Source organism: Acomys russatus, chromosome 12 (genome assembly GCF_903995435.1).
Source record: "Acomys russatus chromosome 12, mAcoRus1.1, whole genome shotgun sequence".
Classification (NCBI taxonomy): Eukaryota; Metazoa; Chordata; class Mammalia; order Rodentia; family Muridae; genus Acomys; species Acomys russatus.
The window spans coordinates 14,280,309-14,297,657 of record NC_067148.1 but is presented as its reverse complement, the minus strand read 5'-3'; the positions used below and the strand labels follow the sequence as shown (position 1 = coordinate 14,297,657).

At 44.8% G+C, this 17,349-nt stretch overlaps 1 protein-coding gene across 1 annotated transcript in view; it reads right to left on the bottom strand.

Moving 5' to 3' along the window:
• The window catches only part of Nbeal1 (neurobeachin like 1), a 147,238-nt gene that overhangs the window by 116,031 nt on the left and 13,858 nt on the right, over positions 1 to 17,349 (bottom strand). The window contains 5 exon segments of the mRNA XM_051153879.1: positions 5,230 to 5,312; positions 6,876 to 7,003; positions 7,684 to 7,765; positions 12,679 to 12,840; positions 13,480 to 13,571. Coding sequence (XP_051009836.1) covers positions 5,230 to 5,312; positions 6,876 to 7,003; positions 7,684 to 7,765; positions 12,679 to 12,840; positions 13,480 to 13,571 — 547 coding nt within the window.

Genomic DNA, 17,349 nt, shown 5'->3' with positions numbered 1-17,349 from the left:
ATAAAATTTTAAAATAATTTTTAATAAAAAAACAAACAAACAAACAAAAAAAGCCAAGCATGGTGGCGCAAGCCTTTAATCCCAACACTTGGGAAGCAGAGGCAAGCGGATCGCCTGGTCTACAAAGAAAGTCCAGGACAGCCAAGGCTACACTGAGAAACCATATCTTGAAAAAAAAGCCAACCCCCCCCCCAAAAAAAACCAACAACAAAGCACAGGCACAATCTATGTGGATACTACTCCCCTTGTGGTGAATGTAAAGTCTCAAACCAAGGACCACCAGATGAGGTGCCTATTTAACATACCAAAGCAGAACTGGCCACCAGGTTCTCCCTGCATCCCTCAGCCCCTACCAGTTATAGGGAATGGCTGGCATACCCTGCCCCTACCCTAAACTTCGCCAGCCCGGGGGCTAGCACGCACATCCTCTAGCTGCTCTTCCCTATATAATCATCCATTTTGGCTATGCTGGTCTTTTGTCACAGCACAGTCTGGCCATGATCACTCTGGACCCTTCCAGATGCCTGTGGCTATGCTCTCCCTACAATAAACCATCTCCTCCACCACACCTAAGAGGAGTCATGTCCTTCCTTTTTTTTCTTTCTTTTTTTTTTTTCATTCAGTAAATAACTTCGGAAGTGGAACTCTAGATTTTTTTAATGACAAAATGGACCATATCTACTATATTCTTAACATTTAATTGATTAAGTCTTTGGAACTTGTGTGTTTAACCACTGTCTTACTTTTTTTCCCTCTTATTTACATCCAACCCACCCTCAAGTAGTCCTGCAATCTAATTCCTTTCTGGATCCCCTTGATTATCCTCTGAGGCCTGAAAGTCACTAAGACTAGAGACCTTAAACCCTTCTACAACCTCCATCAGTCAAAAGCAGACAGATTAGCCCACTGTTACCCTCCGAAATGATTTTAGGGCCTCAAGCCTTGGTGGTGGTGGTGGTAGTTGGTTGGTTAGATAGCTAACTAGGTATTGACAGACTTAGAGGACTCTCAGGTTAGAACTCAATTAAACAAAGGTCTGAAACAGCAGGACTTTAGTGACTGTTGAGAAGAATGAGATCTGATTCTTATCTCTGGCCCTAGAGGTATCCTGGCATCCCTAAAAGAGCATTAATAGATAACTACAGCTGGCTGAAAACGTTCTAAACACCTAAAGATTTTTCCGTAGAAAGAGACACTCTGATAACAATAAGGACATGCCATTGCTCCCTCCTACAGGAAACCATCTAAACAAGTCTATCAACCCGGTCATAGCCCTGTTGTAGGATATTTGATTACACTGTGAACCTGGAGATTGTGAACTGGAAAATTTGTTTCTAGTTGCAGTGTGGCTCAGCCTAGTACACTCCTTTATTCAAGAGCAGTCTGTAAACAGGATTAAATAAAGTTAATCCTAGGACAAGAAGTGGAGCAAGCAACCGGGTGACAGAAAATTAACATGGGAAAAAACAATAGACAGTGAGAGGAAGTCCAGAGGACAGATAGAAGTACAGGAAGTAGAAAAGACATTGAGTTGAAGAGTTTTTAAAACAGCGTGGTAAAGGAAAAAGGGCTTTTTCCTTCTGGGATGTTGGCTGAATAAAAAGGTCAGCTGGGTGTTTCCTCTGCCTCTCTGAGCTAGCAGGCTTTCACCCCAATATCTGGCTCTTGAGTCTTTATTGGTGAAATCGACTATTTGGGATTTTCTTTCTTTCTTTTTTTTAAAGATTTATTTATTACATATACAGTGTTCTGTATGCATGTACACCTGCACATCGGAAGAGGGCATCAGATCTCATTATAGATGGTTGTGAGCCACCATGCGGTTGCTGGGAATTGAACTCAGGAGCTCTGGAAGAGTAGACAGTGCACTGTGCCATTTCTCCAGCCCAGGATTTTCTTTTTTTTTTTTTCTTTTTTTTTTTTAAATAACAACACAGACCCTCAGAAAAACCTCTTGCTTTAGAATTTAGAAAACAGCATACAACCTTCCTAAAATGTAGATTGGCATGGCAGACGTCACTCAACCTATTGAGAATGAATTCCACTCTCCAATAAGTTCTCCATATTACACTGCGTCTCATCTCTACTCTTGATGGAGAACTGGTGAGACAAGGAGTCCAGGCCAAGACTCCAGTGACCTTATGACTTACTGATTTAATTAGCCATTTCAGATCATGTCAGAATAAGGGTGGAATTATATCAATAAAGACATTACCATTTTAAATTAAAGAGAACAGAGGAAACAGAAGGAAATGAAGGCATATTGTTGGACTGCTTTGACTTTAGAGGACTACACCACAGTTTCAGTGGGTCAGGACGACCTACTCAGAGCCTCAGGAGCAAGACTGTGCTCACAAAGACAAACACGTGAGTGTTGACTCAGAGAAAGAAGAAGTAAAAATCCCTATATAATTTATTTTAAAGACCAGCAAATGGCTCAGCCAGTAAAGGCTCTTGCTGTACAAAGCTAATGACCTGAGTCCTATCCCTGGAACTTAGGTAAAAGTAGAAGGGAAGAAATAACTCCACAAAGCTGGTCTCTGACTTCCACATGCACACCATGGCATGCGTGCCCACACACATATGTCATGCACAGATACATACAATAATTATAAATAGCTAAATAAACTGGATGTCTAATAGAATGTTATCTTTCCAGATTTTATGACACCTTAAAACATGTCACCGCTTTCTTCCTTCCAATTACTCCCTTTTAGAATAAGAGTCTGCATCCTATGCCTGATTCACCAGTGTATTTTGCAAGTACCTATCACTGGTTCACAGATGAAGAGGAATGTGATTGCGCTGAGAATTGCTCATATATGAGATTTTGTATTTTAGACTATTGAAAGCCAATACTGGAATACGTTAAGATGCTCTGGACTGCCAGAATAAAATGAACATATTTTGCATGTGATAAACACATGAACTTGGGGGATGGGACAGAGATGGAATATTATAGTCTGAACTATCCCTCCCAAACTCATTCACTAATGTCTGAACTTACACACTCACATGGCTACACTGCAGACAGGGCTTGTGAAGAGCTGATTAACGTTAGGTAAGATCAGAAAAGCCAATGCCTAAAAACAACGAAACTGATGTTCATGTAAGAAGAGGTAACAGTCTTTCTAACATCTGAGCATAATACAAGGAGGAAACCATCAGTAGGCCACAGAAGCCTCTCTCAAATCCAAACCATGCTAGGACCTTGATCTTACAATGTCAAGCTCCCTAAAACTATGAGAAAATAAAACTGTTTAAGTCACAGTCTCAAGTATTCCATTATAACAGCCAAAACATACTAGAACAATTACCCTGATTTAAAATTACACAAAGGGGTTGGCAAGATGGCTCAGTACACAAAGACACTTGCTGCCAATCCCCAAGAACTATACAGTGGATAGAGAAAAATCAAACCCTGCGAATTGTTCTATAACCTCCACACAGGCACAATGGTAGGAGTACCTGTTCACATACATAAATACAATTTTTAAAACTGCACAAGATATAAAATGAAAAAATATCCAACAGAGCCGTAACATGTAGGTCCTGAAATGCAAAGCTAGGTTTAACTAACATTTGGACATCAGGAAAAGTGAGGATGCATATTTTATAGACATGACAATATACATATAAAACTTTAAGGAACAGCATAAGGATTACTGCAACTTAGATGTGAATTTATTTAGCAAGGTCATAGAATATAAGATCAATATATAAAAACTATTTCTAGGGGCTGGGCGTGGTGGCACACGCCTTTAATCCCAGCACTCCAGAGGCAGAGGCAGGTGGATCACTGTGAGTTTGAGGCCAGCCTGATCTACAAAGTGAGTCCAAGACAGCCAAGGCTACACAAAGAAACCTGTCTTGAAAAACAAACAAAAAAAACTGTTTCTATGTACTAATAACAATAGACAATACAACCAAATATTATTTATAAGAAAAAAATGAAGTGCTTTCAGATAAAATATGTGCACAATTTACACAGACAAAGGTCTAAGACTTCTAAGGACACTGTATTTCTAAACCGGGGTGGATCTCATTCCATTTTGGCCTCATAATTTTATATGACAGACTTAAAGAACAATTCTTTCTTGTTTGTTTGTTTGTTTGTTTTCAAGACAGGGTTCTCTGTGTAGCCTTGGCTGTGCTGGACTCACTTTATCGACCAGGCTGGCCTCAAGCTCACATGGATCCCCCTGCCTCTGGCTCCTGAGTGCTGGGATTAAAGGCGTGTACCACACCTTTAATTGAAGAACAAGTCTTAGGCAGCTGAACAGAAGCATCATACTACTGTACTGGATTGTTGGTTTCCTGTCCTGTATCTTCAAAGTGAGGCCAATTCCAATCATAGCTTATTATGAGTATGTGCATTTGACTAGCTGGGTAAAGTCAACCACTATGGGTAGTGACACAGGGTATGTACTACAGCTGTTCACTGAGCAAACAAGGCTATTTTTGTCTTGTAAAAAGAACTTTTACACTCCTGAGGTAACTTGTCTTGGAGGCTTGCTGCCTGCCTGCTAACCTAGGCCTAGTTCTGGAAGCTTCTAGCCTCCATACATTCTAACCTAGGCCTAGAATGTTTTCAGCCTCTGAGACTTACTGCTTAATAAGCTCACCCTTTCCTGTTCTTTCTGAGCTCTGGGATGGCTGGTTCAACTCAGCTGTTCTGGCTCTGGCTGACTTACTTAATCTGGCTTCTCTCTCAGCCCCTGAATTACTCTGCTTGGCCTCAAACTCCAGCAATCTTTTCTAATCTTATGGCTCCTTCTCATTCTCTGGCTCTAAAACTGTCTCCTCCCCTTCTCTGCACTGCCCCTTAAGTAGCTTCCTTTTTTTCTCTCTTCTCATCTGTGAGGTTTGAGGTTAGCCTGGTCTACAAAGCGAATCCAGGACAGCCAAGGCTACACAGAGAAACTATGTCTTGAAAAACCAAAATAAGAAGGGAGGAAGGAAGGAAAGAAGAAGAGAGGGGGGAGGGAGGGAGAGAAGGAAGGAAGGAAGGAGAGAGAGAGAGAGAGAGAGAGAAACATGGAGAAAACTAACCAAACTGAAAACCATAATCACAACCAAACACAAATTAACTCACCCAGTGGTTTTACTCTTTAGCAGTCTTTATCTTATAAACTCACAAACTAAACTAAGGTCAGAATCAGAGTAAGAAAAATAACAGTAATCAAAGTTGATCAAAATCAAAGTAAAGTAAATTAGGGTTCTACTTACGATAAAAGAAAGGAACAAACTCCACCGTGAGAGAAGCTGGTTTGTGTTTCTGTCTGCTCTTTTCCACAGAACTAAGGATCCGTCTATCGTTAGAAAAGTCAGTAACAAATTACATCATGAGTACGCAGAGCACGCAGAGAAGGCACAATTTAAAAGCAATAATAAACAAATTTAACATTCAAATTTTGGGTTGCATGCTAAATAAAACCACCTAAGTGGTTACCAATTAAAGAATGTTTTTTTTAATTGTGCATTGTGATAGCCAAGTTAAGTTTGCAAATACCTGGGAATTTAAAAGCCAGCATTTATATTTCCAATCTGTGGAAGAATTTGCATGGCAGTTCTGACAAGGGACAGCTAAGACTATGACAATATTACTTGGGGACATTAGAAGCCGGCGACTGACCTGTGTTTTACTGATGTTTTACTCAGCTACAATGGGTCCAGATCTTTAAGTTCCCTCATTTTAAAGATGCAGATTCAGAACGGGATGGCATTATTTTTTTAATGAAAATTCCAGGAGTTTTTGTGTATGTTTTCTATAATTTTTAACAAGGCCAATACAAAGTATACATGCTTCTACTAAGAATATTACAGTTCAACACAAAATAAAGTTGCTTAGACAGCCATGGTGATAAAGAGATTGGAGAATAAAGCCTATTAAGGCCAATAATACTTTCAACTAGTGGAATGGTGAAAAATAAATAAATAAATTACAGAGATTTTTACCATATCCTGAAAATTATATTTACTATTATTAAGAACAACATAAATGGAAAATATCTGAAATTACCCATAAATTCTGTACATCTATGGGCTACAGGTGTGCACCAGCCTCTCCCTCTAATAGGAAGTTCTTATTTTGGATTTAGTTTAGTGCTTTCTCACAGTTAGGCTTGGACTGTGCACTCATAGTTGAACTGCTAACTACTACAGAGACAATGGCATCTTTCTCAGGGTATCGTGTGAAGTTCTCACTGATGTTCTGTTACCCAGTCAACTTTATTATAGTGAGTAATAGTGTCCATGATCCTGTATTGTTTTTATACTCCCATATGTAGATCTACTATGCATCTTTCCATACTGTTTTCATAGAGATCTTTTAAGAGTCACATACAGAAGACTCACTAAAAACCCACACATTTATGGCATTCAAGGTTTTGTTTTGTGATTTATAATGTATGTATGATGGATGTGTCAAACGTGTGGGAATGAAGGCACACGCTGTGTGTATGAAGGTCAAAGGACAGCCTCAGGCATCAATCTTGGCTTTTGCATTTTGAGAATGTCTCTATTGGCTTTCTACTGCATATGCCAGTTCAGCTTTCCTGCCAATCTCCAGGGTTTTTCTTGTCTCCACTTCCCATTTCTTCATAAGAACACTATAATTACAGACATTGATACTCTCACATCCGGCTTTTACATGAGTTCCAGGGATCAGAACACAGGCACTCATGCATATGTGGCAAGCAAGCACTTACTCTGCACACTGAGCCATCGTCTCAGGCCAACACTCAGGTGTTAACATTTCTCTTAGCACTCCAGAGCCAAGTGGATCTCTCCAGCTAATCTACACATCAAGCTCCAAACCAGCCGAGGCTACATAGTAAGACTCAGTCTCAACATTATCAATTTATATGACATACCCTGAAATTCTATGTCTCCAATTTCTATACGGATCATACAAACTTTCACAGAATGCCAATGCATGGATCACAAATTCTTCAATAGATGTCTGATCAGCCATTTCCTTCTCCTTTTTTTTGCTTTTTAACTGAGAATAAATTTAAACATAAAATTAAAGGCATGTTTCATTTATCAGCTTACAATAAGTCACTTTTATTAACACAAGCCTAACTTCCCCTTTGAGTCCGTAAGAGTCATTTAATCATATGGGCTAGATATATTTTCTCAGGGGTTAAATTAGGCAAACTTCTTTGAAATTCATGTTTTTCAGTAAGATATATGATACATAAAATGCTTCAAACTTAAAATAAACATGGCATCATTTTTTAAAACTATAAAAAATTTTAAATTAAAACAATGTATTAATAGCTACTTGTCTACTTTTAGAAAACATAAGATTTGGGGCTGGAAAGATGGCTCAGTGGTTAAGAGCACTGGCTACTCTTCCAGAGGATCCGGGTTCAGTTCCCAGCACCCACATGGAAGCTCACAATTATCCTAACTACAGGTCCAAGTATGCAACACCCTTATACAGGCAAACTCCAATGTACATGAAATAAAATTAAATAAATCATTTAAAAAAGAAAATGTAAGATTTATAAAATGAGCTGTTACTCATTACTAATTTTAGTTGTCTTTTCAATTACTACCTTCTTTGAAAATACTAAGCAATATATTAGACTTTTAAAAAATATATTAAACTTCTTTAAAAAAGTAAATCCTAGTTAGTCTCCGAAAAGCAACAAAAAGGAATATTTTCACACCTACTTGCTGAATATACAGTGTTGTCATGGTAATGATATGGTTAATATAAGAGCAAGTCCCAATTTCTTCTACATTTGATAAATTCCTAGGAGATAAAAAGAATAACATTAATTACATATGCGCAATATATTTCTACTATATTCAGTTTGGATCCTGAGAACAAATGTTAGCAAATGAAATATCAACGATATTAAAATAGGGAATGATGCGTAAGACGTCACCGCTACACAAGACATGCACCGTTAGTGTCTTCACTCTGCTTTCTCTTTCGTGTTTTGTAAACTGTACTTGAAGAGCATGACACAAGGTGCATTGTCCTCTTTACAGATTGGAGGAGAATGTGCCACACATCCTGTTTAGAGAGCCCATAAGTACTTGAGTAGTGACACATACCATGCTAATGCATGACACCTAAGTGTCCCTTGGCATTATTTTTAAAGGCTAAGCTTACTAGCTCTCTGTTCGGAGACACGGACCTATAAAGTACTTTGCATACTGAAATCCAGTAGATGAACAGAGTTCACAACTTAAATTAAACTAGGATGACATCTTAGCTGTTTATACCTTTCTCTAATGCAAGAACATTTAAAATTCTCTGGGTAGGGACTAAAGAGATGGCTCTGGGGTTATGAACACATACTGGTCTTTCACAGAATCTCAGTTAGTTCCCAGCACCCACATCAGCTGGCTCATTACCACGTTACTCTAGCCCCAGAGGATCTGACATCCTCATCTGGCCTCTCTAAAAGTGGCTGCCATATGTAAATACACATAATTAAAAATAAGGTTTTTAAATTCTGAAATCTGTGTGTACCTCACAATGTACTACTTATAACTAACAAGCATGTGAAAAATGTTCAAAACCATCAGGCATAGAAACCGCGCTCGTGTTCACTATAAAACAAAGTAGGGCACAGAGTAAGCATTGGTAAGGGTGTACAAAAATTGAAATTTAAGCAGGTGAGATTTAAATTATAATAGCTACTCTGAGAAATGGTCTAGTTTTTTCTCAAGAGATTAAAAATTGAACATCCACCGGGCATGGTGGCACACACCTGCAATCCCAGCACTCAGGGAGGCAGAGACAGGTGATCTCTGTGAATATGAGGCCAGCTTGGTTTACAAAGTGAGTCACAGACAGCCAAGGCTCCACAGAGAAACCTTGTCTCAATAAATAAATAAACAAACAAATAAATAAAAGTCAACATGTTTGGAGATGGCAAGATGGCACAGTGTACAGCGATTTGCCACCAAGGCTAACAACCTGAATTAGATCCCTGGGACACAGGAGAAAACTGACTCCTCCAAATTGTCCTCCAGACCCCACACACACACACACACACACACACACACACACACACACACACACACTATATATATATACATTGTAATCAAAATGAAACGTCCTTATGAACTGATGAATTAAGTTCTGAAATTGACTGTACAATTTTATTTTATTAAAAAATGAAATATTACATGGGTGAATTACATGGAATGTGAATTCTCTCTCTCAGCAGTTATATATTAAAATATATAAATATTTTAAAATTAAATTTAGACATTATATCTGAATTAGTACTGGGAACAGAGATGAGTCCAAGAGAAAAGAATGTGTAGCTAAGTTTTTATTGAGCTGTATTTGATATCACTAGTCTTACAAACAGCAAGAGCACGTCTATACATTTAGTAGGGATAGCCCACCTGTAACGCCAGCAGCCTCTGAAACCATGCTTCTGAGGCAGACAAAGGAGTAGAGGGAGTTTATATTAAAGCTTTAAAACATCTGCATATCGACAAAATGTAGCTCATCAACTGGTAAAGCCACATATGAGAACTGGCCGTTTGGGCTTGGGCTCCAGCGCGGCCTGTGTCTCTGTCACACCTCATTCTCACGCATCCTCTAGCACGCTCACTGCTGCTTTACCTTCCTTCCTTCCTTTCCCTCGGCCTCTCACTCCTCCAGACAGGAAACAAAACAAAACCCTTAAATCTGAGCTGGGCATGGTGGCGCACGCCTTTAATCCCAGCACTCGGGAGGCAGAGGCAGGCAGATGGCTGTGAGTTCGAGGCCAGCCTGGTCTACAAAGTGAGTCCAGGATGACCAAGGCTACACAGAGAAACTCTGTCTCAGAAAAAAATAAAATAAGAAAAAAAAACCCTTAAAATTTGATTTAAATAAAGAAAGACTTTCAGTTTCTGATCCAACATAGAAAGTTTGAAAGTTATCACATTCATGGTCACAATTAGAAAGAAAATCTGAATAAACAACAATTTTCTTTTTTAAGACAGGATTTTTCTGTGTAGCCTGGCTGTCTTGAAACTCCTTCTGTAAACTAGGCTGGTCTTGAACTTAAAGATCTGCCTGAAACAGTCATAGGGGAGAGGAATGGGAAAATGGGGGGGGGAGAATGGGAGGATACAAGGGATGGGATAAACATTGAGATGTAACAAGAATAAATAAATTAAAAAAAAAAAAAAAAAAGATCTGCCTGAAAGTCATACTTGAACTAAAAATTCCTAAGAGTTATTACAGGCCACAGAAAGAAAGAGAATTTAGAATAAAATAAGTATAGGGGCAAAATGAAATCTTTAGTCTTATTTTTAACAGGTCTAACATAATAATTTAATCAATATAACATCAAACATATATTAAGTAGTTACAGCTTAGAGACAAATGAAATTAAATTAGAGTACTATTGTGGGGTTTTGTTTTCTTTATGTGTATGAATGTTTCGCTTGCATGTACTTCTGGGTACCACATGTGTATCCAGCACCCTCACAGGCCAGAAGAAGGTATCACAACCCTGGGAACTGAAGCTATAGATGATTGTGAGCCTATGTATGGGTCCTGGGAAATTATTGTGGGTCCTATGAAAGAGCAAGCACACCCACTGAGCCATCTCTCCAGCCCTGAAATACAACTATTTTATTAGAGAATACAGGAGAATAATCTAAAGGCTCTTAGGCTGACTGGTGACTGTTTAGATAGAAAACTAAAAGCATATTCCATTGGGGAGGGGCACTCATTAAAAACCTCTATGCCTCAAAACACAGCATTAAAAGATTAAAAAGACAACTTGGAAACAATAAAAAAATGTCAATTACCAAAGGAAAATATTATCAAAATATTCAAAGATCTGTAAACATAAGAACACAATCCAATTGTTTTGTTTTGATTTGATTTTTTTTCTGAGACAGGGCTTTTCGGTGTAGCCTTGGCTATCCTGGGACTCACTATGTACACCAGGCTGGCCTCAAACTCGGAGATCCACCTGTCTCTGCCTCCCAAGTGCTGGGATTAAAGGAATGCACCAACACTGCCCAGCTCCACAATCCAATTTTAAAATTAGTTAAGACTTCACCAAAAATGTTTTGACAGTCTCAAAAAAGAAACGTTAAATATTTTGTATCATTAAGGAACAACTATGAAATACTACATACTTATTTCAGTAGATAAAATGAAAAGGAATTGCCTATCAAATACTGGAAAAATGGGGGACAACAGGAGTCCTCATTCACTGATTGTAGAAATGTTACTACCATGTGATATAGAGTTACTGTTCCTAGGTATTTGTCTACATCGGATGAAAAATACCCATATAAAACCTAGACATGAATAAATATTTGTAGCAGTTTTATAGCTAACAGCCCCAAATGGGAAACAACTAAGCTATCCTTCAACATAGGTAAAAGAGTAAACAAACTGTGGTACCTTTGTATGAAATAATATTCGGTAATAAAAAGATACTTAAGCATGTCTCAATTTCTACAACTCTTCCCCAAGAAGCTCAAACCCATGCTTTCATGTATGTCAGCCAGCATCACCTACTCATCAAGGCCACTAATTACCTCGTAAGTCAGACTGTGGTGGCACACGGCTTTAATGTGAGCACTCAGGAAGCAGAGGCAGGCAGATCTCTGAGGTTACGGCCAGTCGCGTCTACAGAGCAAGTTCTAGGACAGCCAGGACTACACAGAGAAACCCCATCTCAAAAAAACCATTTAGAAGAGTAGAAGAGTGAGAGAGAGGGGGGGGGGAGATGAGGGAGGGAGGGAGAGAGAGAGAGAGAGAGAGAGAGAGAGAGAGAGAGAGAGAGAGAGAGACTGACTGACTCTCAAAATAGGGAGGTGGTCTCACCACCACCACCTTTAATCCCAGCACTCTTAAATCAGAAGCAGGTATATTTCTGTTAAGTTCAAGACTAGCTTAGTCTACCTAGTAAATTCTAGTCCAGGCAGACTACTACATAGTGAGACTCTATCTTTAAAAAAAAAAAAGGTTGACATCTTGATGTCTAGCACACATATGCAGGCTTGTATGCACACAGGTACAAGCAGTGACTGATGAGAACCATACAGAAATATTAGTATAACCACATCTTGCTAAAATAAAAACTTCTGCCACTGTCTTTAAAATTACACTTAAATTTATTCTTTTTTTAACCAACAATTTTATTATACTTGTCAAAATTTATTTTTGTAGATGCATGTACACTGTACTGGCTCTGTGTGACATAGTGTGGGTGAGCGACTAAAGGAGAAAACTGTAGGGAATCAATTCTCTCCTTCCACCACCTGAGTCCAGGAGATGGAACTCAGGTCATCAGGCTTAGCAGCAGTGATGCCATCTTGCCAGCACACATTTAAAATTCTTGGCAGAGTGTCTCTATAATTAAGTATAATAATTAAGAAGCTTCCCACTGGGTGTGGTGGCGTACGCCTTTAATCCCAGCACTCGGGGGGAGAGGCAGGAGAATCACTGTATGTTCAAGGCCAGCCTGTTCTACAAAGTGAATCCAGGAGGGCCAAGGCTACACAGAGAAACCAAAAAACCAAATAAATAAACAAATAAATAAATGAAGCAGCTTTCCAGTGTGCTAACAAATCATACTAAAAAAATAATACACATTCCTTAAAGACTCATACAAATATCACTAATGAGTATTATTATTATTTTGGTAATAATTATGCTAAAATTTTACTTTTTATAGCAGATACCTGCAAAGAATAATGAAGAATTTGACAAGCAAAATTGACAAGGCTTGTTGTTGCTCCTCTAACCCATCGGCTGTTTTCTGAACACAATGCAGCAGCTGGATCCTCAGAACTTGTAGAATATTATCAGGAAGCAGCGAGATTCCTGGAGGCACATCATCTACCCTGCAAGATATAGGCAAGGAAGCAAAGTGTTCAAACTTAAGACACTAGAAGAAGGAAGGAAGGAAGGAAGGATAAAGGAGGGAAAGAAGGAGCGAGGGAGGGAGGGAAGGAGAGAGGGGGGAAGAAGGAAGGGAAGGGAGGGAGGGAAGGAAGGAAGGAAGGAAGGAAGGTGGGAAGGAGGGAAGGAAGGGAGGGAGGGAAGGAAAGAAGGGAAATAAATAGATGCAATAAAAAAATTTGGGGGTTGGGGATTTAGCTCAGTGGTAGAGTGCTTGCCCTGGGTTCGGTCCTCAGCTCTGGGGGAAAAAAAATGTGGATGACTGTCTGACGTAAAAGCATTCTTGTGGAGGCCTCTGTCTTCCACTTGCAAGCTCTGGTGCTACACTGAATAGCTGGTGTCAGAAACTAAGTGAATTTCATACCACTGAGAGGGTAGTAGCTCACACCAAAGCAAAGCAGAGGTTTCTGAGAGGCAGCTATATTATTGCCCAGCAACACTGCTATGATCACTGAGCAGCATTTGTCATGAGAACAGTCATGCAGGAGTATAAAGGCTGTTGGCATAGCTGCTGTTCTTATAATACCTCAATAAAATCCTTTTGCCAAATTAACAGCCTCACCCACAGTGTTTCTACATACCTTGTAGGCAGCTTTTCAAAGTCAACATCTAAAAACTGTTCATAGCTTAAGACAAAATTGTCCAACCATAGTCTCAGGTAATCTGGATCTTTCTGAAATGAAAAAATATCACAATAAAAAATTCATTTATCAGAAAAACATCTCAGCACTTGTCCCCCTTTCTTCTATTCAGTACTTTTTTGTTGTTGTTTTTTAAGACAGGGTTTCTCTGTGTAGTGCTAGCTGTACTGAAACTCACTCTGTGGTCCAGGCTGGCCTCAAACACAGAGCTCCACCTGCCTCTGCCTCCCAAGTGCTGGGGGTGAGTGCTGGGGGTGAGTGCTGGGGCTGAGTGCTGGGGTTGAGTGCGTGCTGGGGATGAGTGCTGGGGGTGAGTGCTGGGGGTGAGTGCTGGGGCTGAGTGCTGGGGTTGAGTGCGTGCTGGGGGTGAGTGCTGGGGGTGAGTGCTGGAGGTGAGTGCGTGCTGGGGGTGAGTGCATGCTGGGGGTGAGTGCGTGCTAGGGGTGAGTGCTGGGGGTGAGTGCGTGCTGGGGGTGCGTGCTGGGGGTGAGTGAGTGCTGGGGGTGAGTGCTGGGAGTGAGTGAGTGCTGGGGGTGAGTGCGTGCTGGGGGTGAGTGCGTGCTGGGGATGAGTGCTAGGGGTGAGTGCTGGGGGTGAGTGCGTGCTGGGGGTGAGTGCTGGGGGTGAGTGCTGGAGGTGAGTGCGTGCTGGGGGTGAGTGCGTGCTAGGGGTGAGTGCTGGGGGTGAGTGCGTGCTGGGGGTGAGTGCGTGCTGGGGGTGAGTGCGTGCTGGGGTGAGTGCGTGCTGGGGGTGAGTGCGTGCTGGGGGTGAGTGCTGGGGGGGTGAGTGCTGGGGGTGAGTGCTGGAGGTGAGTGCTGCGGGGTGAGTGCGTGCTAGGGGTGAGTGCTGGGGGTGAGTGCGTGCTGGGGGTGAGTGCGTGCTAGGGGTGAGTGCGTGCTGGGGATGAGTGCTGGGGGTGAGTGCGTGCTGCGGGTGAGTGCGTGCTGGGGGTGAGTGCGTGCTAGGGGTGAGTGCGTGCTGGGGATGAGTGCTAGGGGTGCGTGCTGGGGGTGAGTGCGTGCTAGGGGTGAGTGCGTGCTGGGGATGAGTGCTGGGGGTGAGTGCTGGGGGTGCGTGCTGGGGGTGAGTGAGTGCTGGGGGTGAGTGCTGGGAGTGAGTGAGTGCTGGGGGTGAGTGCGTGCTGGGGGTGAGTGCGTGCTGGGGATGAGTGCTAGGGGTGCGTGCTGGGGGTGAGTGCGTGCTAGGGGTGAGTGCTGGGGGTGAGTGCTGGGGGTACGTGCTGGGGGTGAGTGCGTGCTAGGGTGAGTGCGTGCTGGGGATGAGTGCTAGGGGTGCGTGCTGGGGGTGAGTGCGTGCTAGGGGTGAGTGCTGGGGGTGCGTGCTGGGGGTGAGTGAGTGCTGGGAGTGAGTGAGTGCTGGGGGTGAGTGCTGGGGGTGAGTGCTGGGGGTGAGTGCGTGCTAGGGGTGAGTGCTGGGGGGGAGTGAGTGCTGGGAGTGAGTGAGTGCTGGGGGTGAGTGCTGGGGGTGAGTGCTGGGGGTGGGTGAGTGCTGGGGGTGAGTGCTGGGGGTGAGTGAGTGCTGGGAGTGAGTGAGTGCTGGGGGTGAGTGCTGGGGGTGGGTGAGTGCTGGGGGTGAGTGCGTGCTGGGGGTGAGTGAGTGCTGGGGGTGAGTGAGTGCTGGGGGTGAGTGCTGGGGGTGGGTGAGTGCTGGGGGTGAGTGCTGGGGGTGAGTGCGTGCTGGGGATGAGTGCTGGGGGTGGGTGCGTGCTGGGGATGAGTGCTGGGGGTGAGTGCGTGCTAGGGGTGAGTGCTGGGGGTGAGTGAGTGCTGGGGGTGAGTGCTGGGGGTGAGTGCGTGCTGGGGATGAGTGCTGGGGGTGAGTGCGTGCTAGGGGTGAGTGCTGGGGGTGAGTGAGTGCTGGGGGTGAGTGCTGGGGGTGAGTGAGTGCTGGGAGTGAGTGAGTGCTGGGGGTGAGTGCTGGGGGTGAGTGCTGGGGGTGAGTGCGTGCTAGGGGTGAGTGCTGGGGGTGAGTGAGTGCTGGGAGTGAGTGAGTGCTGGGGGTGAGTGCTGGGGGTGGGTGAGTGCTGGGGGTGAGTGCTGGGGGTGAGTGAGTGCTGGGAGTGAGTGAGTGCTGGGGGTGAGTGCTGGGGGTGGGTGAGTGCTGGGGGTGAGTGCGTGCTGGGGTGCGTGCTGGGGGTGAGTGAGTGCTGGGGGTGAGTGAGTGCTGGGGGTGAGGGAGTGCTGGGGGTGAGTGCTGGGGGTGGGTGAGTGCTGGGGGTGAGTGAGTGCTGGGGGTGAGGGAGTGCTGGGGTGAGTGCTGGGGTGGGTGAGTGCTGGGGGTGAGTGCGTGCTGGGGGTGCGTGCTGGGGGTGAGTGAGTGCTGGGAGTGAGTGAGTGCTGGGGGTGAGTGCTGGGGGTGAGTGCGTGCTAGGGGTGAGTGCTGGGGGTGAGTGCGTGCTGGGGGTGCGTGCTGGGGGTGAGTGAGTGCTGGGAGTGAGTGAGTGCTGGGGGTGAGTGCTGGGGTGAGTGCGTGCTAGGGGTGAGTGCTGGGGTGAGTTGAGTGCTGGGAGTGAGTGAGTGCTGGGGGTGAGTGCTGGGGGTGGGTGAGTGCTGGGGGTGAGTGCGTGCTGGGGGTGCATGCTGGGGGTGAGTGCGTGCTTGGGGTGAGTGCGTGCTGGGGGTGAGTGCGTGCTAGGGGTGAGTGCGTGCTGGGGATGAGTGCTAGGGGTGCATGCTGGGGGTGAGTGCTGGGGGTGAGTGCGTGCTGGGAGTGAGTGAGTGCTGGGGGTGAGTGCTGGGGGTGCGTGCGTGCTGGGGATGAGTGCTGGGGGTGAGTGCGTGCTAGGGGTGAGTGCTGGGGGTGAGTGCGTGCTGGGGGTGCGTGCTGGGGGTGAGTGAGTGCTGGGAGTGAGTGAGTGCTGGGGGTGAGTGCTGGGGGTGAGTGCGTGCTAGGGGTGAGTGCTGGGGGTGAGTGAGTGCTGGGAGTGAGTGAGTGCTGGGGGTGAGTGCTGGGGGGGTGGTAGTGCTGGGGGTGAGTGCGTGCTGGGGTTGAGTGAGTGCTGGGGGTGAGTGAGTGCTGGGGGTGAGTGCTGGGGGTGGGTGAGTGCTGGGTGGGTGAGTGCTGGGGGTGAGTGCTAGGGGTGAGTGCTGGGGGTGAGTGAGTGCTGGGGGTGAGTGCGTGCTGGGGGTGAGTGCGTGCTGGGGGTGAGTGCGTGCTGGGGGTGAGTGCGTGCTGGGGGTGGGTGCGTGCTGGGGGTGGGTGAGTGCTGGGGGTGAGTGCGTGCTGGGGGTGAGTGCGTGCTGGGGATGAGTGCTAGGGGTGAGTGCTGGGGGTGAGTGCGTGCTGTGGGTGAGTGCTGGGGGTGAGTGCTGGGGGTGAGTGCTGGGGCTGAGTGCATGCTGGGGGTGAGTGCTGGGGGTGGGTGAGTGCTGGGGGTGAGTGCGTGCTGGGGGTGAGTGCTGGGGGTGAGTGCTGGGGCTGAGTGCATGCTGGGGGTGAGTGCTGGGGCTGAGTGCATGCTGGGGGTGAGTGCTGGGGGTGAGTGAGTGCTGGGGGTGAGTGCGTGCTGGGGGTGAGTGCTGGGGCTGAGTGCATGCTGGGGGTGAGGGCTGGGAGTGAGTGAGTGCTGGGGCTGAGTGCTAGGGGTGAGTGCTAGGGGTGAGTGCTGGGGTGAGTGCGTGCTGGGGGTGAGTGCTGGGGGTGAGTGCTGGGGGTGAGTGCGTGCTGGGGGTGAGTGCTGGGGGTGAGTGCTGGGGTGAGTGCTGGGGCTGAGTGCTGGGGCTACAGATACGCAGCACCACTTCTTTATGGCAATCAGACCTCAAGAGAAACTAGAAGAGAGAAATGTTT